The sequence below is a fragment of the Oryx dammah genome, unplaced genomic scaffold (genome assembly GCF_014754425.2).
Source record: "Oryx dammah isolate SB20612 unplaced genomic scaffold, SCBI_Odam_1.1 HiC_scaffold_16, whole genome shotgun sequence".
Taxonomy (NCBI): Eukaryota; Metazoa; Chordata; class Mammalia; order Artiodactyla; family Bovidae; genus Oryx; species Oryx dammah.
In genome coordinates, this window is record NW_024070200.1 from 61,456,148 (window position 1) to 61,478,836 (window position 22,689).

Below are 22,689 nucleotides of genomic sequence, written 5' to 3' on the forward strand. Positions count from 1 at the left end.
ACTGGGAGGGATTGGGGGCAGGAGGAGAAGGGGAAGACAGGATGAGATGGCTGGATGGCATCTCCAACTTGATGGACATGAGTTTGGGTAAACTCCGGGAGTTGGTGATGGACAGGGAGGCCTGGCGTGCTGTGATTCATGGGGTCACAGAGTCAGACACGACTGAGCAACTGAACTGAACTGAACAGTCTCTGCCATATTTTAGGCCCTCATAATTCCTTGCCAGGAGTATTGCAAACGCCCTCTGAACAGGCCCTCCTCCTCCAATTTACGTCCCTCCTCTTCCTCCTCTATTCAGGTATCTGAGGTCTGAGTTATCATTCCAAAAACTCAGACTTGCTCATGGACCTTTCCGGCTTATAATCCTGTGATAGTTTCCAGCACCCTGAAGAGAAAGTGTAAACTTTTTCTGGGTGATGAACACTCTCTGGGCCCCGAACACTCTCTGGGCCCCAGCTGTGGTCCGTAATGCAACCTCAGTTCCTTCCCTGTATAACTAAAGCCTGCTTCCCAGATAGTTCCATGTATGTTACCAAACAGGCTGTGCGCCCTCAGACCATTGACTCTCACCCATCTGCCACCTCCACTCAAAACACTACTGTCCCCTGTCCTACCGGGCCCTGTCTCCTACCTAAGCACTGTTACCAGTGCAGTCCAAGTAGCTCCCATCCGCAGAGCATGCCTCGGGTGCTGTTGCTCCTCTAACTCTAGGCTCACTGCTCACACCTCCCCACCCCCAACCCCAGGTTTTGCATCTGTATCACCTGAGCTTATGTCTGTCACAGAACTTATGCTGACCATCATTAGTTAGCTACCTTCCCAACCAGGCCATGAGATCCTCTGAGACAGAGGTTATAGCTTTCCCATTCATGCCCCGAGCCCCTGCACAGCACCTGGTACACATTAGAAGTGACGTGAAAGTCGCTTAGTCATGTCTGAGTCCTTGCCAACCTATGGACTATACAGTCAGTCCATGAAATTCTCCAGGCCAGAATACTGGAGTGGGTAGGCTTTCCCTTCTCCAAGGAATCTTCCCAATGCACGGGTCAAACCCAGGTCTCCCTCATTGGAGGCAGATTCTTTACCAGCCGAGCCACAAGAGAAGCCCAAGAATCCTGGAGTGGGTAGCCTATCCCTTCTCTAGTGGATTTTCCTGACCCAGGAATCCAACCAAGGTCTCCTGCATTGTAGGCAGAGTCTTTACCAACTGAGCTATCAGAGAAGCCTGGTACACACTGGGTACATAGTAAATCTTTGTGAAATAAATAAATGGACAAATTAGGACCCAGCACATGTTGAAGCTGAAACTCCAATACTTTGGCCACCTGATGTGAAGAGCTGACTCATTGGAAAAGACCCTGATGCTGGGAAATATTGAAGGTGGGAGGAGAAGGGGACAACAGAGAATGAGATGGTTGGATGGCATTACCGACTCAATGGACATGAGTTTGAGTAAACTCTGGGAGTTGGTGATGGACAGGGAGGCCTGGTGTGCTGCAGTCCATGGGGTTGCAGAGTCGGGCATGACTGAGTGACTGAACTGAACTGAACATAAGAGGTAGTAGAGAAATACATATTGAATGAATGAGTAAATGAATAAAACCCTGAAGAGAGACGGTAAAGAAGTATGCAGAGAACAGATTAAGAATTTAAGAAATACAAGCTCCTCGAGAGTAGAAGCTTCATCTGCTTTGTGCTGTGTTCCACTGCTGAGACCTGGCACACAGGAGGAGCTCAAGAAATACTTACTGACTCATGCGAAACCACTTTAGCAGGTCAAAGCCACAACCAGTTAGTCTAGTATACGCTTGTCAAAAGTCAGGGCAGACTCCTTTGTTCCTTTGTGCACTCATTCAGCAAACAACATGTTGACTGTGCCCTGAGGCACTATATCACTCACACTATGAAAAGGCACTGCCACACATTGTCTCTTGTGCCAAACTCCTCAGAGTAGGAATGCAACCTGAAGTATCCTACTCCTCAGTGACCAGGGTACAGGTATAAAAAGAAAGGTTCCTTACCTCATGACTGCTGGCATAGGACTTTGCTTTCTCTTCAGAGAGGTGGAGTTTCTCCCGAGGAGGCTGGAACAGTGCTCTCTGAAGCAGCTGGTTTTGCAGTTTCTTTCTAGGTGTTATGCTGATGGCAGCAACAATTTCATCCAGGTGGTTGGATATGTGAGTTTCCTGTGATTCTTGCATACTTTTATATACATTACCCTCTAATTTTTAAATAAGAAAACAAAAGTATTAATGATAATTTCTACCATTACTTTTAGAAATACATATTTTTCCTAGAAATTGAGGCTAGAATTTAAGAAAATTTCAACACTATACCCATCGCTTCTTTGAAAAAAGTAGCATCTATCCAAAAAGCTCCTAGTGGCTAGTACTAACTTCTTTCAGATGGATTTCAAGTTTTAACTAAATCAAACATTCTTTGTCCTAGGTATGTATCATATGTGTATATATATGTATGTTTATATACATACATACTGATGTATTTTATATATTATATATGACATATATATGTCTCTCTCTATATATATGTCTCTCTCTATATATGTCTCTCTCTATATATATCAGTACGAATCAACTCTCAAAGAGCTCAGATTAGATCTGTTGAACCCCAGGTGACTTTGAAATGGGAAAAAAGTGACATGTTAAACTTGAACTTCCAGCTAAGATGGAGGGATAAGATTTATCCTCTTGCCTTAAGTAACCAACCAATCAACAAAAAACCTACCAAACAACAATGAAACAACCATAGGCAAAAAGGGTATGAAACAATGGTGGTCAAAAGACAGGACATGAGACACGAGAAATGGAAAAATGAAACAGTGAGATGCTTGATTGCCCCAGCTGATTGCTTTGAAAAAGTTTCTGGATCATGTAGGGTAACCCAGAAGTTACCCTGTGGACTGAGTTGAGGAAATAGAGCTGAGCATCTGGGGAGACCAAGGAAGCTGTAATGCACAGAACAGATTATTAGAGAGGATAGAGCTGCACAGAGAAGACCCCAGAGATTAGCATCCTCAAGAAAGGGGGGCGAATAGTGATAGCATGTATATAAGAAAACTACTTGAGTCTGGAGAAAGATTCCTCTAAGAATATTGAAACGAAGTATCTGGCATTCACCAAGGCTGGCAGCGCCTGTTCCCACTGACCAGACTGGAAAAACTCATAATTCATGAGGCAGAGGGTAAAGTATTCAGAAAGTTTTTATCGGTGTGTTAGTCACTCAGTTATGTCTGACTCTTTTGGACTGTCTCCTCAGTTCAGTCAGTTCAGTCGCTCAGTCGTGTCCGACTCTTTTTTTTTTTTTTTTTTAAAGGAATATAAAACTATTTATTGACCACTGTTCACCAGTATTTACAATAAAGTAAACAATATACAGTTGAATAACATTCTGATTACTACAAAGTTATTGTTTTTATTGGCTTCTGCTGAACTAGTAACCCAAAATACTGAGAAAATTGAGCCTTTGTGTAAGGAATGGATCGGAGTCAAGTCTGAAAAAACATGTAGGTCAAGCATAATTAGAAAAGTTTGTTCACTCATTTATTCCTGTAGATCATAAACTGCCAATATTTTTAAACTATCTGATTAGGTTTCCATGAACAAATCTGAGACATCCCATGTATCACAACATTTCCTAAATATAGCACAGAGACTTCAATTTCTTGTAAAACAATGGTTCACCAAAAGGAACCATCAAGTGTCCATTTAACTAAGTTTTGCTTTGCTATATTAAAACATACTAGAATTTTTCTACTTTTTTCATTTGGTTGGGAAGGTTGTTGATAGTGATAAAAATTTTCCTTCCAGGGTTTCTGCATATAAAACTGCATTTATATGCAGATTCTGATAGGGATGCTTTAAAAAATTACCCAATTTAAACTCCTTAATTTATCTAATTAATTGCAAAATTATTTAATTTGAAAGGTTAAGACTTAAATTTTTATCTAAGTTGAAGTCATTTCTTATATTGCTCAAAATGATGTAATTCCAGAACATGGGCTTATCCATGGTTATCAAAGGCTGTTGTTTAAATATATTTACCAAAACAAAAACCACAACAAAAAATTAACTCCCAAACAATTTACATATGTCTTTTATGTATACACATATAAAAAACTTAGAATGGTCCTCAGGCATATATGAGTTAAATGCAAATTCTAAATTCTGATTGAGTAATGACTATGAAGATTTCCTCCAACATTTAGAAGAACTGTTCTCTAATGCTGAGGAAATAATATACCATGGTATCAAATTCTTTCCTACTGAAGGAGGCAACTACAGAAAGCTTTTATTTGTTCAAAGTAACCAGTGCTACAGATGGAAAAAAACAAAAAACCCAATGTAACTTCCCCAATATTACTTCAAAACAAACGTATCAAACCTGATTTTCATTAGAATGTAGTTATTTCTTCACACTAATAAATCAAAAAACCAAGACCCACGTTTTATATATATATATAAATATATATAAAAGGCAATGCAAACAATTATTGAGCCTCATCTTCCGGACAAGAATGCCAAGTTAGCCTCTCTTCATAAAAAGCAATTACAATTTGAGGACACTTCATATTTGCCTCTTTTGCCAGTACCAAGTCCGCCTCATCAGAATCTTTCCATTTCATGAGGAACATTAATTCTCCACTGCTGTCTGTGGCACCAATTATTCGTTCTGGATCAAGACCTCTGGCAAAACCTCTTGGTTTATCAGCAGCATCTCTTTTCTTCTTTGATTTGCTATCATCAGATTCACTGTCAGACAAAGATTTTCTTTTTGTTCCATCTTTTTCTTTACCAGCTTTTTGAGAATTAAGAAATGCTTCAATTAACTCTGGACAATCTAAATTTTCTTCAGGTTCCCAAGTATTGTCTGCGTCTGTAAATCCCTTCCACTTCAGGAAATACTCCACCTTCCCGTTCACTACACGGCGGTCCAGCACCTTTTCTACTACAAATTCTTCAGGTTCTGCCTCTTCGACTTTTTTACTCTTTCCGTTTTGCTTCTTTCCCATTTTTTGCAATGTAGTTTTATTGGAGGCCATTTTTTATTGCAGACTTGAAGAGCTATTATTCACCGCCTCTGAGCTCCTCCGGGTCCCGGGTCTGCCTCGTGTCCGACTCTTTGCGACCCCGTGAATCGCAGCACGCCAGGCCTCCCTGTCCATCACCATCTCCTGGAGTTCACTCAGACTCATGTCCATCGAGTCTGTGATGCCATCCAGCCATCTCATCCTCGGTCGTCCCCTTCTCCTCCTGCCTCCAATCCCTCCCAGCATCAGAGTCTTTTCCAATGAGTCAACTCTTCTCATGAGGTGGCCAAAGTACTGGAGTTTCAGCTTTAGCATCATTCCTTCCAAAGAAATCCCAGGGTTGATCTCCTTCAGAATGGACTGGTTGGATCTCCTTGCAGTCCAAGGGACTCTCAAGAGTCTTCTCCAACATCACAGTTCAAAAGCATCAATTCTTCGGCGCTCAGCCTTCTTCACAGTCCAATCTCACATCCATACATGACCACAGGAAAAACCATAGCCTTGACTAGATGGACCTTAGTTGGCAAAGTAATGTCTCTGCTTTTCAATATACTATCTAGGTTGGTCATAACTTTCCTTCCAAGGAGCAAGCGTCTTTTAATTTCATGGCTGCAATCACCATCTGCAGTGATTTTGGAGCCAAAAAAAATAAAGTCTGACACTGTTTCCACTGTTTCCCCATCTATTTCCCATGAAGTGATGGGACTGGATGCCATGATCTTCCTTTTCTGAATGTTGAGCTTTAAGCCAACTTTTTCACTCTCCTCTTTCACTTTCATCAAGAGGCTTTTTAGTTCCTCTTCACTTTCTGCCATAAGGGTGGTGTCACCTGCATATCTGAGGTTATTGATCTTTCTCCCGGCAGTCTTGATTCCAGCTTGTGTTTCTTCCAGTCTAGCGTTTCTCATGATGTACTCTGCATATAAGTTAAATAAGCAGGGTGACAATATACAGCCTTGATGTACTCCTTTTCCTATTTGGAACCAGTCTGTTGTTCCATGTCCAATTCTAACTGTTGCTTCCTGACCTGCATACAGATTTCTCAAGAGGCAGGTTAGGTGGTGTGGTATTCCCATCTCTTTCAGAATTTTCCACAGTTTATTGTGATCCACACAGTCGAAGGCTTTGGCATAGTCAATAAAGAAGAAATAGATGTTTTTCTGGAACTCTCTTGCTTTTTCCATGATCCAGCAGATGTTGGCAATTTGATCTCTGGTTCCTCTGCCTTTTCTAAAACCAGCTTGAACATCAGGGAGTTCATGGTTCACGTATTGCTGAAGCCTGGCTTGGAGAATTTTGAGCATTACTTTACTAGCATGTGAGATGAGTGCAATTGTGTGGTAGTTTGAGCATTCTTTGGCATTGCCGTTCTTTGGAATTGGAATGAAAACTGACCTTTTCCAGTCCTGTGGCCACTACTGAGTTTTCCAAATTTGCCAGCATATTGAGTGCAGCACTTTCACAGCATCATCTTTCAGGATTTGAAACAGCTCAACTGGAATTCTATCACCTCCACTAGCTTTGTTTGTAGTGATGCTTTCTAAGGCCCACTTGACTTCACTTTCCAACATATCTGGCTCTAGATTAGTGATCACATTATCATGATTATCTGGGTCGTGAAATTCTTTTTTGTACAGTTCTTCCATGTATTCTTGCCACCTCTTCTTAATATCTTTTGCTTCTGTTAGGTCCATACCATTTCTGTCCTTTATCGAGCCCATCCTTGCATGAAATGTTCCCTTGGTATCTCTAATTTTCTTAAAGAGATCTCTAGTCTTTCCCATTCTGTTGTTTTCCTCTATTTCTTTGCATTGATCGCTGAAGAAGGCTTTCTTATCTCTTCTTGCTGTTCTTTGGAACTCTGCATTCAGATGCTTATATCTTTCCTCTTCTCCTTTGCTTTTCACCTCTCTTCTCTTCCCAGCTATTTGTAAGGCCTCCCCAGACAGCCATTTTGCTTTTTTGCATTTGTTTTCCATGGGCATGGTCTTGATCCCTGTCTCCTGTACAATGTCACGAACCTCAGTCCATAGTTTATCAGGCACTCTATCTATCAGATCTAGTCCCTTAAATCTATTTCTCACTTCCACCGTATAATCATAAGGGATTTGATTTAGGTCATACCTGAATGGTCTAGCGGTTTTCCCTACTTTCTTCAATTTGAGTCTGAATTTGGTAATAAGGAGTTCATGATCTGAGCCACAGTCAGCTCCTGGTCTTGTTTTTGTTGACTGTATAGAGCTTCTCCATCTTTGGCTGCAAAGAATAGAATCAATCTGATTTCGGTGTTGACCATCTGGTGATGTCCATGTGTAGAGTCTTCTCTTGTGTGGTTGGAAGAGGGTGTTTGCTATGACCAGTGCATTTTCTTGGCAAAACTCTATTAGTCTTTGCCCTGCTTCATTCCGCATTCCAAGGACAAATTTGCCTGTTACTCCAGGTGTTTCTTGACTTCCTACTTTTGCATTCCAGTCCCCTATAATGAGAAGGACATCTTTTTTGGGTGTTAGTTCTAAAAGGTCTTGTAGGTCTTCATAAAACCGTTCAACTTCAGCTTTTTCAGCGTCACTGGTTGGGGCTCCTCTGTCCTTGTAATTCTCTAGGCAAGAATACTGGAGTGAGTAGCCATTCCCTTCTCCAGAGGATCTTCCTGATGTAGGGATCAAACCTGGGTCTCCCGCATTGCAGGCAGATTCTTTACTGTCTGAATCACCAGAGAAGATCTAAGAATATTGGAGTGGGTTGCCATTCCTTCTCCAGGGGATCTTCCCGACCCAGGGATCAAACCTGTGTCTCCCACATTACATCTGAGCCACAAGGAAGTAGTGGAGAATAACTAGTATAATAATCAGTAGTGGAGAATAATTAGCCCTTGGGTGAGCTCTGCTTAGATCCACATAACAAACCAGGAAAGTAAGACCTAAAAGGATAAAACTGTTTCCAAGTAACTGTATCAGAGGGCAAAATTCAAGTGTGTTGATAGGAATACAAAAACAGCCAGCACTCAACAGGTTGAAATTAATAAATTTTAACATCCAAACAAAGATCACCAGGCATGCAAATAGGCAAGAAAACAGCCCATAGTGAGAAGACTAATCAGTCAAAACTGACCGAGATATTAAATTAGCAGAGAAGAATATTAAGGGTTATATAATTGTATTCCGTATGTTTAAAATGTTAACTATGTTTAAAAAGTTAACTAGAGACATGGAATATAAAAAGGCAAATTGAACTTCTCAACATGAAACTTATATGTGAGATGAAAATATACTAGATGAGATTAATGGAAGATCAGATATTACAGATGAAAAGATGCATGAACTTGCAGATGTAGTGATAGAAACCATCTTAAAAAACCAGTGAGCTGTGAAAGAACTTCAACTTGCCTAATATATATGTAATTTCAATCCCTAAAGAAAAGTGGATTGCAGAGGGGACAGAAAAAGTGTTTGAAGAAATGGTGGCCAAAATTTTTCCAAATTTAAGGAAAAGTAAAAAGTCAGAGATTTCAGGAGCTAAATGGACACTAAACACAGGAAACAGACAGAAGAAGACACCAAAGCACATTGTAACCAAACTGCTCAAAACCATGATAAAGAGAGAATCTTAAAAGTGGTCAGGAAAAAGAAAATATTAGTATTTTTTAAAAGATGATGAGAGGGTAGTCCTAAGATGGTGGAGAAATAGGACGGGGAGACCACTTTCTCCCCCACAAATTCATCGAAAGAACATTTGAACGCTGAGCAAATTCCACAATACAACTTCTGAATGCTGGCAGAGGACATCAGGCACCCAGAAAGGCAGCCCATTAACTTCAAAAGAAAGTAGGAAAAAATATAAAAGATAAAAAGAGAGACAAAAGAGGTAGGGACAGAGATCCGTCCTGGGAAGGGAGTCTTAAAAAAGAAAGAAGTTTCCAAACGCCAGGAAACACTCTCACTGGCGAATGTGTGGTGAGCCTTGGAACCTCAGAGGGCAACATAACTGGGAGGAAAAATAAATTAAAACCCACAGATTACATGCCTAAAGGCAACTACCAGCAGAGAAGCAGTGCAGATGCTTGCATCTGCCACTAGCAAGCAGGGGCAGGACAGGGAGGCACTGGCTGCATTGCTAAGGGTAAGGACCGGACCCGAATGCCCCAAGGGCAATCTGAGGGAACTAAGAGATAGCAACCCAGACTGTGGGATAGCTATCCTGCAAAAAGTCCTAAGACACCATCAGGCCTGCTCACAGAACAAAGGACTGAGCAGAGCTAGCTGGCTGCAGACTGGCCCAACCCCCGCGGGAGACAGGCACGCGAGGGCAGCCAGAACTGGAAGGGGGCAATAGCGGCCTCAGAGAGGCATCATCTAACAAACTGCAGGCAGGCTTCCTTGCTAACCAAGACTCCTTGGGATTCTGGACGGTTGACATCTGCCAGGAGGGTCGCAGCCAGAGATCAGCTCCCTAGAAGAGACACACGGCACACCTGCAAAGGCGTGCCGGTTGTACACCCATAAAACAGAATGGCAGGGATGGGGGAGGCGATAAGTATCAGCGACCGTGCTTGCCAAGCGCCTGGTCATCTGAGCTGCTTGGACTGGGGAAGGGCACAAAACGCAGCCCCATTCAAGTGTGCGCCTTTATGGAGTACCCGAGAACCTGAACCTGAACGGCTTAGACCTGGGAAGTGCGCTCCACCCAGGGCCCGCCTCAGACAGTTCCTGGCAGAGCAACCTAGAGCCTGAGCAGTGCAGACTGGGAAAGAACACACCCCATGAGCAGGGGCAAACCCAGTGAGGCTGAGACACTGGGAGCACTCCCCACAAACGCCAGTGATATTTGTTTGTAGTGTTCCTCCCTCCCCACAGCACGATTGAACAAGTGACCCTAAAAAAGTGACCACCACCGCCCCCTTGTGTCAGAAATTAGACACTGAAGAGTCCAGCAAACAGAAGAAGCTACAATAAACAGAGGGAACTGCTTTGGAAGTGACAGGTGCAATAGATTAAAACCCTGCAGTTAGTACCGACTACATAGGAAGGGGCCTATAGATCTTGAGAAGTGTAAGCCAGATCAAGGAACTATCTGAAAATGAACTGATCCCACACAGTCCACAACAATACCAGAGAAAGTCCTAGATATATTTTTACTATTATCATTTTTTAATAATTTTTTTTTATTTTTAAGTCCTCTATTACTCCTTTTTCATTTTTATAGCCTACTATTACTTTGCAAAAAAACCCCAATTTTTAAAGCAAACTTCATATATATATATTTTATAATTTTTGTGACTTTACTTTTTCCTTTAGTATTGTATTTCTGAGACTCTAACCTCTACTCTAGATTTTTAATCTTTGCTTTTGGTATTTGTTATCAATTTTGTACCTTTAAGAACCTAATCTTCAGTACCCATTTTTACTTGGGAGCGAGATTACTGGCTGGATTGCTCTCTCCCCCTTTGGACTCTCCTTTTTCTCTACCAGGTCGCCTCTATCTCCTCCCTCCCCCTTCTCTTCTCTACCCAACTCTGTGAATCTCTTTGTGTGTTCCGGGCTGTGGAGAACGCTTAGGGGACTGATTACTGGCTGGATCTGTCTCTCCTTTTGATTCCCCTGCTTTATCCACCTGGTCACCTCTGTCTCCTTCCTCCCTCTTCTCTTCTCTGTGTAAATCTGTGAACATCTCTGAGTGGTCCAGACTGCGGAGAGCACATAGGGAAGTGATTACTGGCTAGCCTGCTCTCTCCTCTTTTGATTCCCCCTCTTCTCCTCCTGGTCACCTCTGTCTCCCTCCTCCCTCTTCTCTATGTAACTCTGTGTACCTCTTGGGGTGTCCCACACTGTGGAGAAACTTTTCATCATTAACATAGATGTTTTATCATTGGTGCTGTATAGATGGAGAAATCTTGAGGCTACTGTAAGAATAAAACTGAAAACGAGAGGCACGAGGCTTAAGTTCAAATCCTGAGAACACCAGAGAACTCCTGACTCCAGGGAACATTAATCGATAGGAGCTCACCAAATACCTCCATACCTACACTGAAACCAAGCACCACCCAAGGGCCAACAAGGTCCAGAGCAAGACATACCATGCAAATTTTCCAACAACACAGGGACATAGCCCTGAGCTTCAATACACAGGCTGCCCAAAGTCACACCAAACACAATGACATCTCAAAACTCATTACTGGACACTTCAGTGCACTCCAGAGAGAAGAAATTCAGCCTCACCCACCAGAACACTGACACAAGCTTCCGTAAGCAAGAAACTTTGACAAGCCACCTGTCCAACTTCATCCACAGTGAGGAAACTCCACAATAAAGAGGTACCTACCACAAACTACCAGAATATGGAAAGGCCACCCCAAACGCAGCAATATAAACAAGATGAAAAGGCAGAGAAATACCCAGCAGGTAAAACAACAGAATAAATGCCCACCAAACCAAACAAAAGAGGACAAGATAGGGAATCTACCTGATAAAGAATTCTGACTAATGATAGTAAAAATGATCCAAAATCTTGAAAACAAAATGAAGTTACAGATAAATAGCCTGGAGACAAGGATCAAGAAGATGCAAGAAATGTTTAATAAGGACCTAGAAGAAATAAAAAAGAGTCAATATATAATGAATGATGCAATAAATGAGATAAAAAACACTATGGATGGAACCAACAGTGGAAAACAGAGGCAGAAGATAGGATAAGTGAGGTAAAGATAGAATGGTAGGAATAAATGAAGCAGAGAGGAAAAAAAGAAAAAAAAGAAATGAGGACAACCTCAGAGACCTCTGGGACAATGTTAAATGCCCCAAGATTGGAATCACAGGAGTCCCAGAAGAAGAGGACAAAAAGAAAGACCATGAGAAAATACTTGAGGAGATAATAGTTGAAAACTTCCCTAAAATGGGGAAGGAAATAGTCACCCAAGTCCAAGAAACCCAGAGAGTCCCAAACAGGATAAACCCAAGACAGAACACCCCAAGACACATATTAATCAAATTAACAAAGACCAAATACAAAGAACAAATATTAAAAGCAGCAAGGGAAAAACAACAAATAAGGGGATTCCCATAAGGATAACAGCTGATCTTTCCATAGAAACTCTTCAGGTCAGAAGGGAATGGGAAGACATACTTAAAGTGATGAAAGAAAATAACCTACAGCCCAGATTACTGCACCCAGCAAGGAGCTCATTCAAATATGAAGGAGAAATCAAAAGCTTTACAGACAAGCAAAAGCTGAGAGAATTCAGCACCACCAAACCAGCTCTCCAACAAATGCTAAAGGATCTTCTCTAGACAGGAAAACAATAAAGTAAATGGCAATGGGATCATACTTATCAATAATTACCTTAAATGTAAATGGGTTGAATGCCCCAACCAAAAGACAAAGACTGGCTGAATGGATACAAAAACAAGACCCTTATATATGTTGTCTACAAGAGACCCACCTCAAAACAAGGGACACATACAGACTGAAGGTGAAGGGCTGGAAAAAGATATTCCATGCAAATAGAGACCAAAAGAAAGCAGGAGTAGCAATACTCATATCAGATAAAATAGACTTTAAAACAAAGGCTGTGAAAAGAAACAAAGAAGGACACTACATAATGATCAAACGATCAATCCAAGAAGAAGATATAACAATTATAAATATATATGCACCCAACATAGGAGCACCGCAATATGTAAGACGAATGCTAACAAGTATGAAAGGGGAAATTAACAATAACACAATAATAGTGGGAGACTTTAATGCTCCACTCACACCTATGGGTAGATGAACTAAACAGAAAATTAACAAGGAAACACAAACTTTAAATGATACAATAGACCAGCTAGACCTAATTGATATCTATAGGCCATTTCACCCCAAAACAATGAATTGCATGTTTTTCTCAAGTGCACATGGAATCTTCTCTAGGATAGATCACATCCTGGGCCATAAATCTAGCCTTGGTAAATTAAAGAAAATTGAAATCATTCCAAGCATCTTTTCTGACCACAATGCAGTAAGATTAGATCTCAATTACAGGAGAAAAACTATTAAAAATTCCAACATATGGAAGCTGAACAACACGCTGCTGAATAACCAACAAATCACAGAAGAAATCAAAAAAAGAAATCAAAATATACATAGAAATGAATGAAAATGAAAACACAACAACCCAAACCTATGGGACACTGTAAAAGCAGTGCTAAGGGGAAGGTTCATAGCAATACAGGCTTAACTCAAGAAACAAGAAAAAAAGTCAAATAAATAACCTAACTCTACACCTACAGCAACTAGAAAAAGAAGAAATGAAGAACCCCAGGGTTAGTAGAAGGAAAGAAATCTTAAAAATTAGGGCAGAAATACATGCAAAAGAAACAAAAGAGACCATAGCAAAAATCAACAAAGCCAAAAGCTGGTTCTTTGAGAAGTTAAATAAAATTGAGAAACCATTAGCCAGACTTGTCAAGAAACAAAGGCAGAAAAACCAAATCAACAAAATTAGAAATGAAAATGGAGAGATCACAATAGACAACACAAAAATACAAAGGATATTAAGAGACTATTATCAGCAACTATATGCCAATAAAATGGACAACTTGGAAGAAATGGGCAAATTCTGTGAAAAGTAGAACTTTCCAAAACTGAACCAGGAAGAAACAGAAAATCTTAACAGACCCATCACAAGCACGGAAATTGAAACTAACCAGAAATCTTCCAGCAAACAAAAGCCCAGGACCAGACGGCTTTACAGCTGAATTCTACCAAAAATTCAGAGAAGAGCTAACACCTATCCTACTCAAACTCTTCCAAAAAATTGCAGAGGAAGGTAAACTTCCAAATTCATTCTATAAGGCGACCATCACCCTAATACCAAAACCAGACAAAGATGCCACACACACACACACACAAAACTACACATCAATATCACTGAATGAACATAGATGCAAAAATCCTTAACAAAATTCTAGCAAACAGAATCCAACAACATATTAAAAATATCATACATCATGACCAAGTGGGCTTTATCCCAGGGATGCAAGGATTCATCAATACCCGCAAATCAATCAATGTAATACACCACATAAACAAATAGAAAAATGAAAACCATATGATTATCTCAATAGATGCAGAGAAAGCCTTTGGCAGAATTCAACATCCTTATATGATAAAAACCCTCCAGAAAGCAGGAATAGAAGGAACATACTTCAACATAATAAAAGCTATATATGACAAACCCAGAGCAAACATTATCCTCAATGGTGAAAAATTGAAAGCATTTCCCCTAAAGTCAGGAACAAGACAAATGTACCCACTCTCACACTACTATTCAACATAGTTTTGGAAGTTTTGGCCACAGCAATCAGAGCAGAAAAAGAAATAAAAGGAATCCAGACTGGAAAAGAAAAGTAAAACTCTCACTGTTTGCAGATGACATGATTCTATAAATAGAAAACCCTAAAGACTCCACCAGAAAATTACTAGAGCTAATTAATGAATATAGTAAAGTTGCAGGATATAAAATCAACACACAGAAATTCCTTGCATTCCTATACACTAACAATGAGAAAACAGAAAGAGAAATTAAGGAAACAATTCCATTCACCATTGCAATGAAAAGAATATCTACCTAAAGAAACAAAAGACCTATATATAGAAAACTATAAAACACTGGTGAAAGAAATCAAAGAGGACACAAATAGATGAAGATATATATCGTGTTCATGGATCAGAAGAATCAATATAGTGAAAATGAGTATACTACCCAAAGCAACCTATAGATTCAATGCAATTCCTATCAAGCTAGCAGAACTAGAAAAAATAATTTCACAATTTGTATGGAAATACAAAAAAAAACCTCGAATAGCCAAAGCAATCTTGAGAAAGAAGAATGGAACTGGAGGAATCAAGCTGCCTGACTTCAGGCTCTACTACAAAGCCACAGTCATCAAGACAGTATGGTACTGGCACAAAGACAGAAATATAGATCAATGGAACAAAACAGAAAGCCCAGAGATAAATCCGCATACCTATGGACACCTTATCTTTGACAAAGGAGGTAAGAATATACAGTGGAGAAAAGACAATCTTTTTAACAAGTGGTGCTGGGAAAACTGGTCAACCACTTGTAAAAAAAATGAAACTAGAACACTTTCTAATAGCATACACAAAGATAAACTCAAAATGGATTAAAGATCTAAACATAAGGCCAGAAAGTATAAAACTCCTAGAGGAAAACATAGGCAAAACATTCTCTGACATAAATCACAGCAGGATCCTCTATGACCCACCTCCCAGAATATTGCAAATAAAAGCAAAAATAAATGGGACCTAATTAAAATTAAAAGCTTTTGCACAACAAAGGAAACTATAAGCAAGGTGAAAAGACAGTCTTCAGAATGGGAGAAAATAATAGCAAATGAAGCAACTGATGAAAAATTAATCTCAAAAACATATAAGCAACTCCTGCAGCTCAATTCCAGAAAAATAAACGACCCAATAAAAAAAATGGGCCAAAGAACTACAGATATTTCTCCAAAGAAGCCATACAGATGGCTAACACACACATGAAAAGATGCTCAACATCACTCATTATTAGAGAAATGCAAATCAAAACCACAATGAGGTTGTGGTTTCACAACCATTTCACGCCAGTCAGAATGGCTGCTATCCAAAAGTCTACAAGCAATAAATGCTGGAGAGCATGTGGAGAAAAGGGAACCCTCTTACAATGTTGGTGGGAATGCAAACTAGTACAGCCAGTATGCAGAACAGTGTGGAGATTCCTTAAAAAACTGGAAATAAAACTGCCTTATAACCCAGCAATCCCACTGCTGGGCATACACACTGAGGAAACCAGAATTGAAAGAGACACGTGTACCCCAATGTTCATCGCAGCACTGTTTATAATAGCCAGGACATGGAAGCAACCTAGATGTCCATCAGCAGATGAATGGATAAGAAAGCTGTGGTACATATACACAATGGAATATTACTCAGCCATTAAAAAGAATACATTTGAATCAGTTCTAATGAGGTGGATGAAACTGGAGCCTATTATACAGAGTGAAGTAAGCCAGAAAGAAAAACACCAATACAGTATAATAATGCATGTATATGGAATTTAGAAAGATGGTAACGATAACACTGTATGCGAGATAGCAAAAGAGACACGGATTTATAGAATAGTCTTTCAGACTCTATGGGAGAGGGTTTGGGAGAATGGCATTGAAACACATATATTATCATATGTGAAAAGGATTGCCAGTCCAGGTTCAATGAATGATACAGGGTGCTCGGGGCTGGTGCACTGGGATGACCCAGAGGGATGGGATGGGGAAGGAGGTGGGAGCGGGGTTCAGGATGGGGAACACATGTACACCCGTGGCGGATTCATGTCAATGTATGACAAAACCAATACAATATTGTAAAGTAATTAGCCTCCAAAGTAAATAAGTAAATAAAGTGAAAAAAAACTTTAAAATTTAATAAATCCTTCAATAAAGTCATGCTTATTTCACAAAGCAGGTTTCTCAGAGGAAATTAAGCACATAAGAAGAGAGTGAAGCAACATATTTAAAGTATGGAAAGGAAAACAATGTCAAGTTGAAATTCAATACCAGTGAAAATGTCTTTCAAAATCAAAATCTGAAAGAATTCACCACCAGTAGATTTGCAGTCCAATGTTCCCAAGAAATGTTAAAGGAAATCTTTCAAAAGGAAGAAAAATGATAACAAATGGAAATCTACATCTACACTAAGGAATTAAGAGCAATGAAAAATTATACTTACATGGACCAACATGTAAGACTGTTTTCATATTATGTAAATCTCCTTAAAAATAATCAACTACTTAAATGAAAAATAATGTACTCTCTGGCTTATAAAATATATAAATGAAATCTATGAAAATAGTTGTGAAAAGGCTAAGAAAAAAATGAAAGTCAAGTTGCTCAGTCGTGTCCAACTCTTTGCAAACCTGTGGACTGTAGCCTACCAGGCTCCTCTGTCCATGGGATTTTCCAGGCAAGGCTTAAGAGGAGAGGATGAAATTGTGAAGTTCTTATGCTATATGTATAAAGGTGTAATACTACTTGAAGGTAGACTGAGATAAGATAAAAATGTATAGTATAAACCCTACACCAACCATTACGTTTTTAAAAAAGATACAGAGTTACAGGTGACAACAAAGGAGATAAATATAGAGTCTTAAAAAATAATCCAATAGAAAAAAAAGAGGAAAAAGGGAACAAAGAAGAGTTGGGACAAATAGCAAATAAATAGCAAGATGATAGACTTAAATCTGACTGTAACAATAATAACATTAAATGTAAGTGATCTAATTAAGAGAAAGACATTGACAGAATAGACAAAAATATAAGACTGAACAATACGTTGCATATAAGAAATTCAAAGACATTGATTAAAAGTAAAAGAAGGGAAAATAATCCGCTAAAATCAGTCAAAAACAAAGTTGGAGTCTCTATATTAATATCAAAGTAGATTATACAGCAAAGAATATTACCATAATGAAGATCATTTCATTATGATAAAGGGTCAGTTAGTCAAGAGGACATACCCATCCCAAGTGTCTAGATACCTAAAAATAGTTTCAAAATATAAGACATCCAACTGGTGTAACTGCAAAAAGAAACAAACAAATTCTCAATTATACTCAGATATTTAAATACCTTGTAAATAACTGATACACCAAGTAGGCAGAAAATCTGTAAAGAATATAGAAGACCAACTACATCATCAACCAACTTGATTTGGCATTTACTAGAACATTCTAGTTCTAGAAGTTGAGGGCAAGAGAAGAAGAGGGTGACAGAGGATGAGCTGGTTGGATGGTATCACTGACTCAATGGACATGAGTTTGAGCAAACTCATGGAGATAGCGACGGACAGAGAAGCCTGGCATGCTGCAGTTCACGGAGTCGCAAAGAGCTGGACACAGCTGAACAACTGAATGACAAGGACAGACCATTCTGACTTCCAAAGCACAGAATATCCATTCTTTTCAAGTGCACACGGGTCATAAAACCAGTTTTAATAAATTTATAAAAATTCAAGTCATGCAAAGTCTATTCTATAACCACCAAGGAAGTTATAACAACAGAGAGATATCTGGAAAATGTCCAAATACTTCAAAACTAAATAACATTTTCCTAAAACAAACAAACCATGGGTCAAAGAAATCAAAAAGGATATTTGAAACTAGTTTAAACTGAAAGAATATAAAATGCAACATACAAGAATTTGAGAATGCCACTAAAGCAGTCATTATGGAGAAAACTATAGCATGAAATGTCTATATTATTAGAAAAGTAAAGAAGTCTCAATATCATGGTCTTAATTTTTATCTTCAGTGACTAGAAAAGGAAGAACAAATTAAGCTCAAAATAAGCATAAGAAAATAATAAAATAACTAATAAAACTAAATTCACAAGTCAATTAAATAAAAATAGAAAAACAGAGAAAAAATAAAAGAACCCCAAATCTGGTTCTCTGAGACCATTAATGTTGATAAATCTCTAACCTGATTAATGAGGAAAAAAGGAAAAAAGACACAAATCACCAATATTAGAAATGAGAGCGATACGATCACTATGGATTCTACAAACAGTAAAAGATTAATGTGGGAATGTTATAAACACTTATGCCAATAAATTTGACAACTTAGATGAGTGGGAAAATTCCTGTTAATGAAGTGAGTGAGTGAAAGTCACTCAGTCATGTCTGACTTTGTGACGCTATGGACTATACAGTCCATGAAATTCTCCAGGCCAGAATACTGGAGTGGGTAGGCTTTCCCTTCTCCAGGGGAATTTCCCCAATCCAGGGATCGAACCCAGGTCTCCCACATTGCAGGTGGATTCTTTACCAGCTGAGCCACAAGGGAAGTCCAAGAATACCTGGAGTGGGTAACCTAGCCCTTCTCCAGGGGATCTTCCTGACCCAGGAATCGAACCAGGGTCTCCTTGCAGATGGATTGTTTACCAACTGAGCTATCAGGGAAGCCTAAAAATTCCTGTAAAGACACACAATACCATAGTTCACTCAAGAAAAAATAGATACCTGAATGGCCCTATATTTATTAAAGAAACTGAATTTGTATTTTAAAAATCTTACAAAGAACAAAACAAACAAACAAATAAAAATCTCCAGGCCTAGATGGTTTCAACAGTAAATTCTGCCAGATATTTAAGGAAGATATAATACCAATTACATACAACCTCTTTCGGAAAATTTAAAATGAGAATATTTCCTAACTCACTCTATGAAACCCTGATACCAAAAGAAGACAAATACAAGAAATGAAAATTTCAGATCAATATGTCTCATGAATGTAGATGCAAAAATTTAAAGCAAAATTTTAGCAAGTTAAATTCAGTAATAAATAAAAAGGAAAATACATCATGACCAAGTAGATTTTATCTCATAAATGCAAGGCGGATTTAACATTCATAAAAAAGTCAATGTCATGTTGATGTTTGGTAGAAACCAACACAATATTGTAAAGCAATTATCCTTTGATTAAAAATACATAAATTAAAAAAGAAATAAAGTCAACATGAGAATTAAAAAAAGCAGTCAATCTAATTCATAATATAATGAATGAAAAAAGGAAAACTGCATGATCATCTTGACTAGCATGCAAAAACAACTTGACAAAGTCTAATATCCATTTCTTTTTTATAGTTGAATTAGTTATTTTCTTATTTATTTAATCAAAATATGATTGACTTACAATATTAGCTTCAGACTTACAATACAGTGATTTAATATTTTTATACCTTATATTACATTTAAAATTATTATAAAATATTGGTTATATTCCCTGAGTTGTACATTCTTCTAGCTTATTTATTTTATTTAAAAAATTTTAAATTTATTTTTAGTTGCAGAATAATTGGTTTACAATGTTGTATTGGTTTCTGCTTTAATCAACGTGAATCAGCCATAGGTATACATATGTCCTGTCCCTCTTGAACCTCCCCGCCCATCTTCCAGCCCATTCCACCCCTCTAGGTTGTCACAGGACACCAGGTTGAGCTCCCTGCATCATACAGCAAATTCCCACTGGCTATCTGTTTTACATATGGTGATGCACATGTTTCAATACTACTCTCTCAGCTCGTCCCACCCTCTCCATCCTCCACTGGGTCCACAGGTCTGTTCTCTATGTATATTGCAACAGATACTTCAAACAGGTTCACCAGTAGCATTTTTTTCTAGGCTCCATATATGTGCATTAAGGCACGATATTTGTTTTTCTCTTTCTGACTTACTTCACTCTGCATAAGAGGCTCGAGGTTAATTCACCTCACTAGAAATTTATTCTTCTAGTGAATGACTCCAATTCATTCTTCTTTATGACTGAGTAATATTCCATTGTATATATGTACCATAATAGTTCATTCTAATATCCATTTCTGATTAAAAAGTCTTAACAAAATAGGAATAGAACTGTACTTCCTCAACCTGATAAAGGGCATCTGTGAAAAATCTACAACTAAATTAGTGAAAAATTCAAGTCTCTGCCCCTAAGAACTGAAACAAGACATGGAGGTTCACACTCAGCACTTTTATTTAACATTGTACTGGAGTTTTTAGCTAGTGCAATCAATCAAGGAAAAGAAATAAAAGGCAACCAAATCATAAAAAGGAAAAAGTAAAACTGCCTTAAGTCAGAATAGTATACCTCTATTATCATCTATACAGAAAATCTGATGAACTATGAAGAAAATCCCCTAGAATTAGTGAGTTGAACAAAGCTGTAGGATATGAGAACTATACAAAAATTATATTTCTATGCATTAGCAAATGGAAATTAAAATACAATACTATATGCAGCAGCATCTCAAAATATGATATAAAGAATAAAGCTGCAGTATTCATTTAAAGATGAATAAAATGACTTGTACAATAAGACTGCAAAAAAATAGCTAAGAGAAATTAAAGAAGACATTAAATATTTACCATGTTCATGGGTTGAAACACTCAGTATTGTTAAGATGTCAATTCTCCACAAGTTCATAGATTAAAAGACTTCCTGATCCAAGTCCTTGTATGTTTTTTGAATAAGAAATAAAAAAATTGTTTCTAAAACTCACATAAAAATGCAAAGGACATAGAATACCCAAAAAACTTTGTAAAAGAACAAAGTTACAGGACAAACACCACTTTTTATCAAGATTTATTATAAAGCTATAGTAAGAAAGGGAGTTTGGTATTGCTGTCAAGACAGATAAATAGATGAATGGAACAGAAAGGAGAGTCCAGAAATGGACGCTCACAAATAAACAACTGATTGTTGACAAAGCTGTGAAGGCAATTTATTGGAGAAAGAATAGTCTATTCAACAAACGATGCTATAACAACTATTCAACAAATGATGCTATTAACAACAATATTCTACATGAATGTTCACATGTAGAATCAAAACAACAACAAAAAAACAAAACAAAAATCTTTGATCCATACCTCACAGCATGTACAAGAATTAACTCAACATGAAATATAGACCTTTACAAGAAAATGTCTGTGACCTTGGACTAGGCAAAGATTTTACCTAGATATGACACACAAAAACTCATAAAAAGAAAAATGACAAATTGGACTTAAAAATTAAAGATGTCTGCTTTTTGTAAGAAACTGTGAAAGATGATGGAAAGACAAGTTATAGGCTGGGAGAAAATATTTACAAAATACGTATTTAATATAGGACTTGTATCTTGAATATATAAAGAATTCTCAAAATTCAATAATAAGAAAACAGCTTACTATAAAACAGGCAAAATATTGCAACAGATACTTCAAAAGGAACATACATCAGTGACAAATATGCACATGAAAAGCTGCTCAACATCGTTAGTCATTTTTGTTGTTGTTTAGTCACTCAGTCGTGTCCAACTCTTTGCAACCCCAGGCGCCAAGCTCCTCTGTCCAGGTGATTTCCCAGCAAGAATACTGAAATTGTTTGCCACTTCCTTCTCCAGGGGATCTTCCTGACCCAGGGTGTGAACTTTCATCTTCTGCATTTGCAGGAGAATTCTTTACCACTGAGCCACCAGGGAAGCCCAACTAGAGAGCTACTTAGATATAAAAATTAAAGAAGGGGGACAATCAAAACCAACTCTTGATATTTTCATCCCGAGATTCCATAATAGGGCTTGGCACATTTTGACAATGGGACAAATCCTGCCTAGTCTGTTTTTGTAACTAAAGCTTTATTGGGACACAGCCCTGCTCATTTACTTACATGCTGTCTAAGACTGCTTTCACAATACAACAGCAGAGGTGAATAGCCTGTAACAGAAACCTTATGGCCCTCACGGCCTAAAATATTTACTATCAGTCCATTCACAGAAAAAGTTTTGTTGTTGTTCAGTTGCTCAGTAGTTTCCAACTCTTTGCAACCCCAAGGACTGTTGCACGCCAGGCTGCCCTGTCCTTCACCATCTCCTGGAGCTTGCTCAAACTCATGTCCATCGAGTTGGTGATGCCATCCAACTATCTTGTCCCTTGTCATCCCCTTCTCCTCATGCCTTCTATCTTTCCCCGCATCAGGGTCTTTTTCAGTGTGCCGGCTCTTTGCACCAGGTGGCCAAAGTACTGGAGCTTCAGCTTCAGCATCAGTCCTTCCAAGGAATATTCAG

At 38.5% G+C, this 22,689-nt stretch overlaps 2 protein-coding genes across 5 annotated transcripts in view; both read right to left on the reverse strand.

Moving 5' to 3' along the window:
* TTC23 (tetratricopeptide repeat domain 23) overlaps window positions 1-22,689 on the reverse strand; it is a 191,218-nt gene that overhangs the window by 106,631 nt on the left and 61,898 nt on the right. For all 4 annotated transcript variants that reach the window (XM_040257022.1, XM_040257024.1, XM_040257025.1 and 1 more), the window contains one exon: window positions 2,022-2,221. In XM_040257022.1, coding sequence (XP_040112956.1) covers window positions 2,022-2,221 — 200 coding nt within the window. The remainder of the gene's footprint in view (window positions 1-2,021; window positions 2,222-22,689) is intronic.
* Window positions 3,312-5,128, reverse strand: LOC120875263 (chromobox protein homolog 3). Its single transcript, XM_040257027.1, has one exon. The coding sequence runs from the start codon at window positions 5,057-5,059 to the stop codon at window positions 4,508-4,510; it is 552 nt and encodes a 183-aa protein (XP_040112961.1). The 5' UTR covers window positions 5,060-5,128; the 3' UTR covers window positions 3,312-4,507.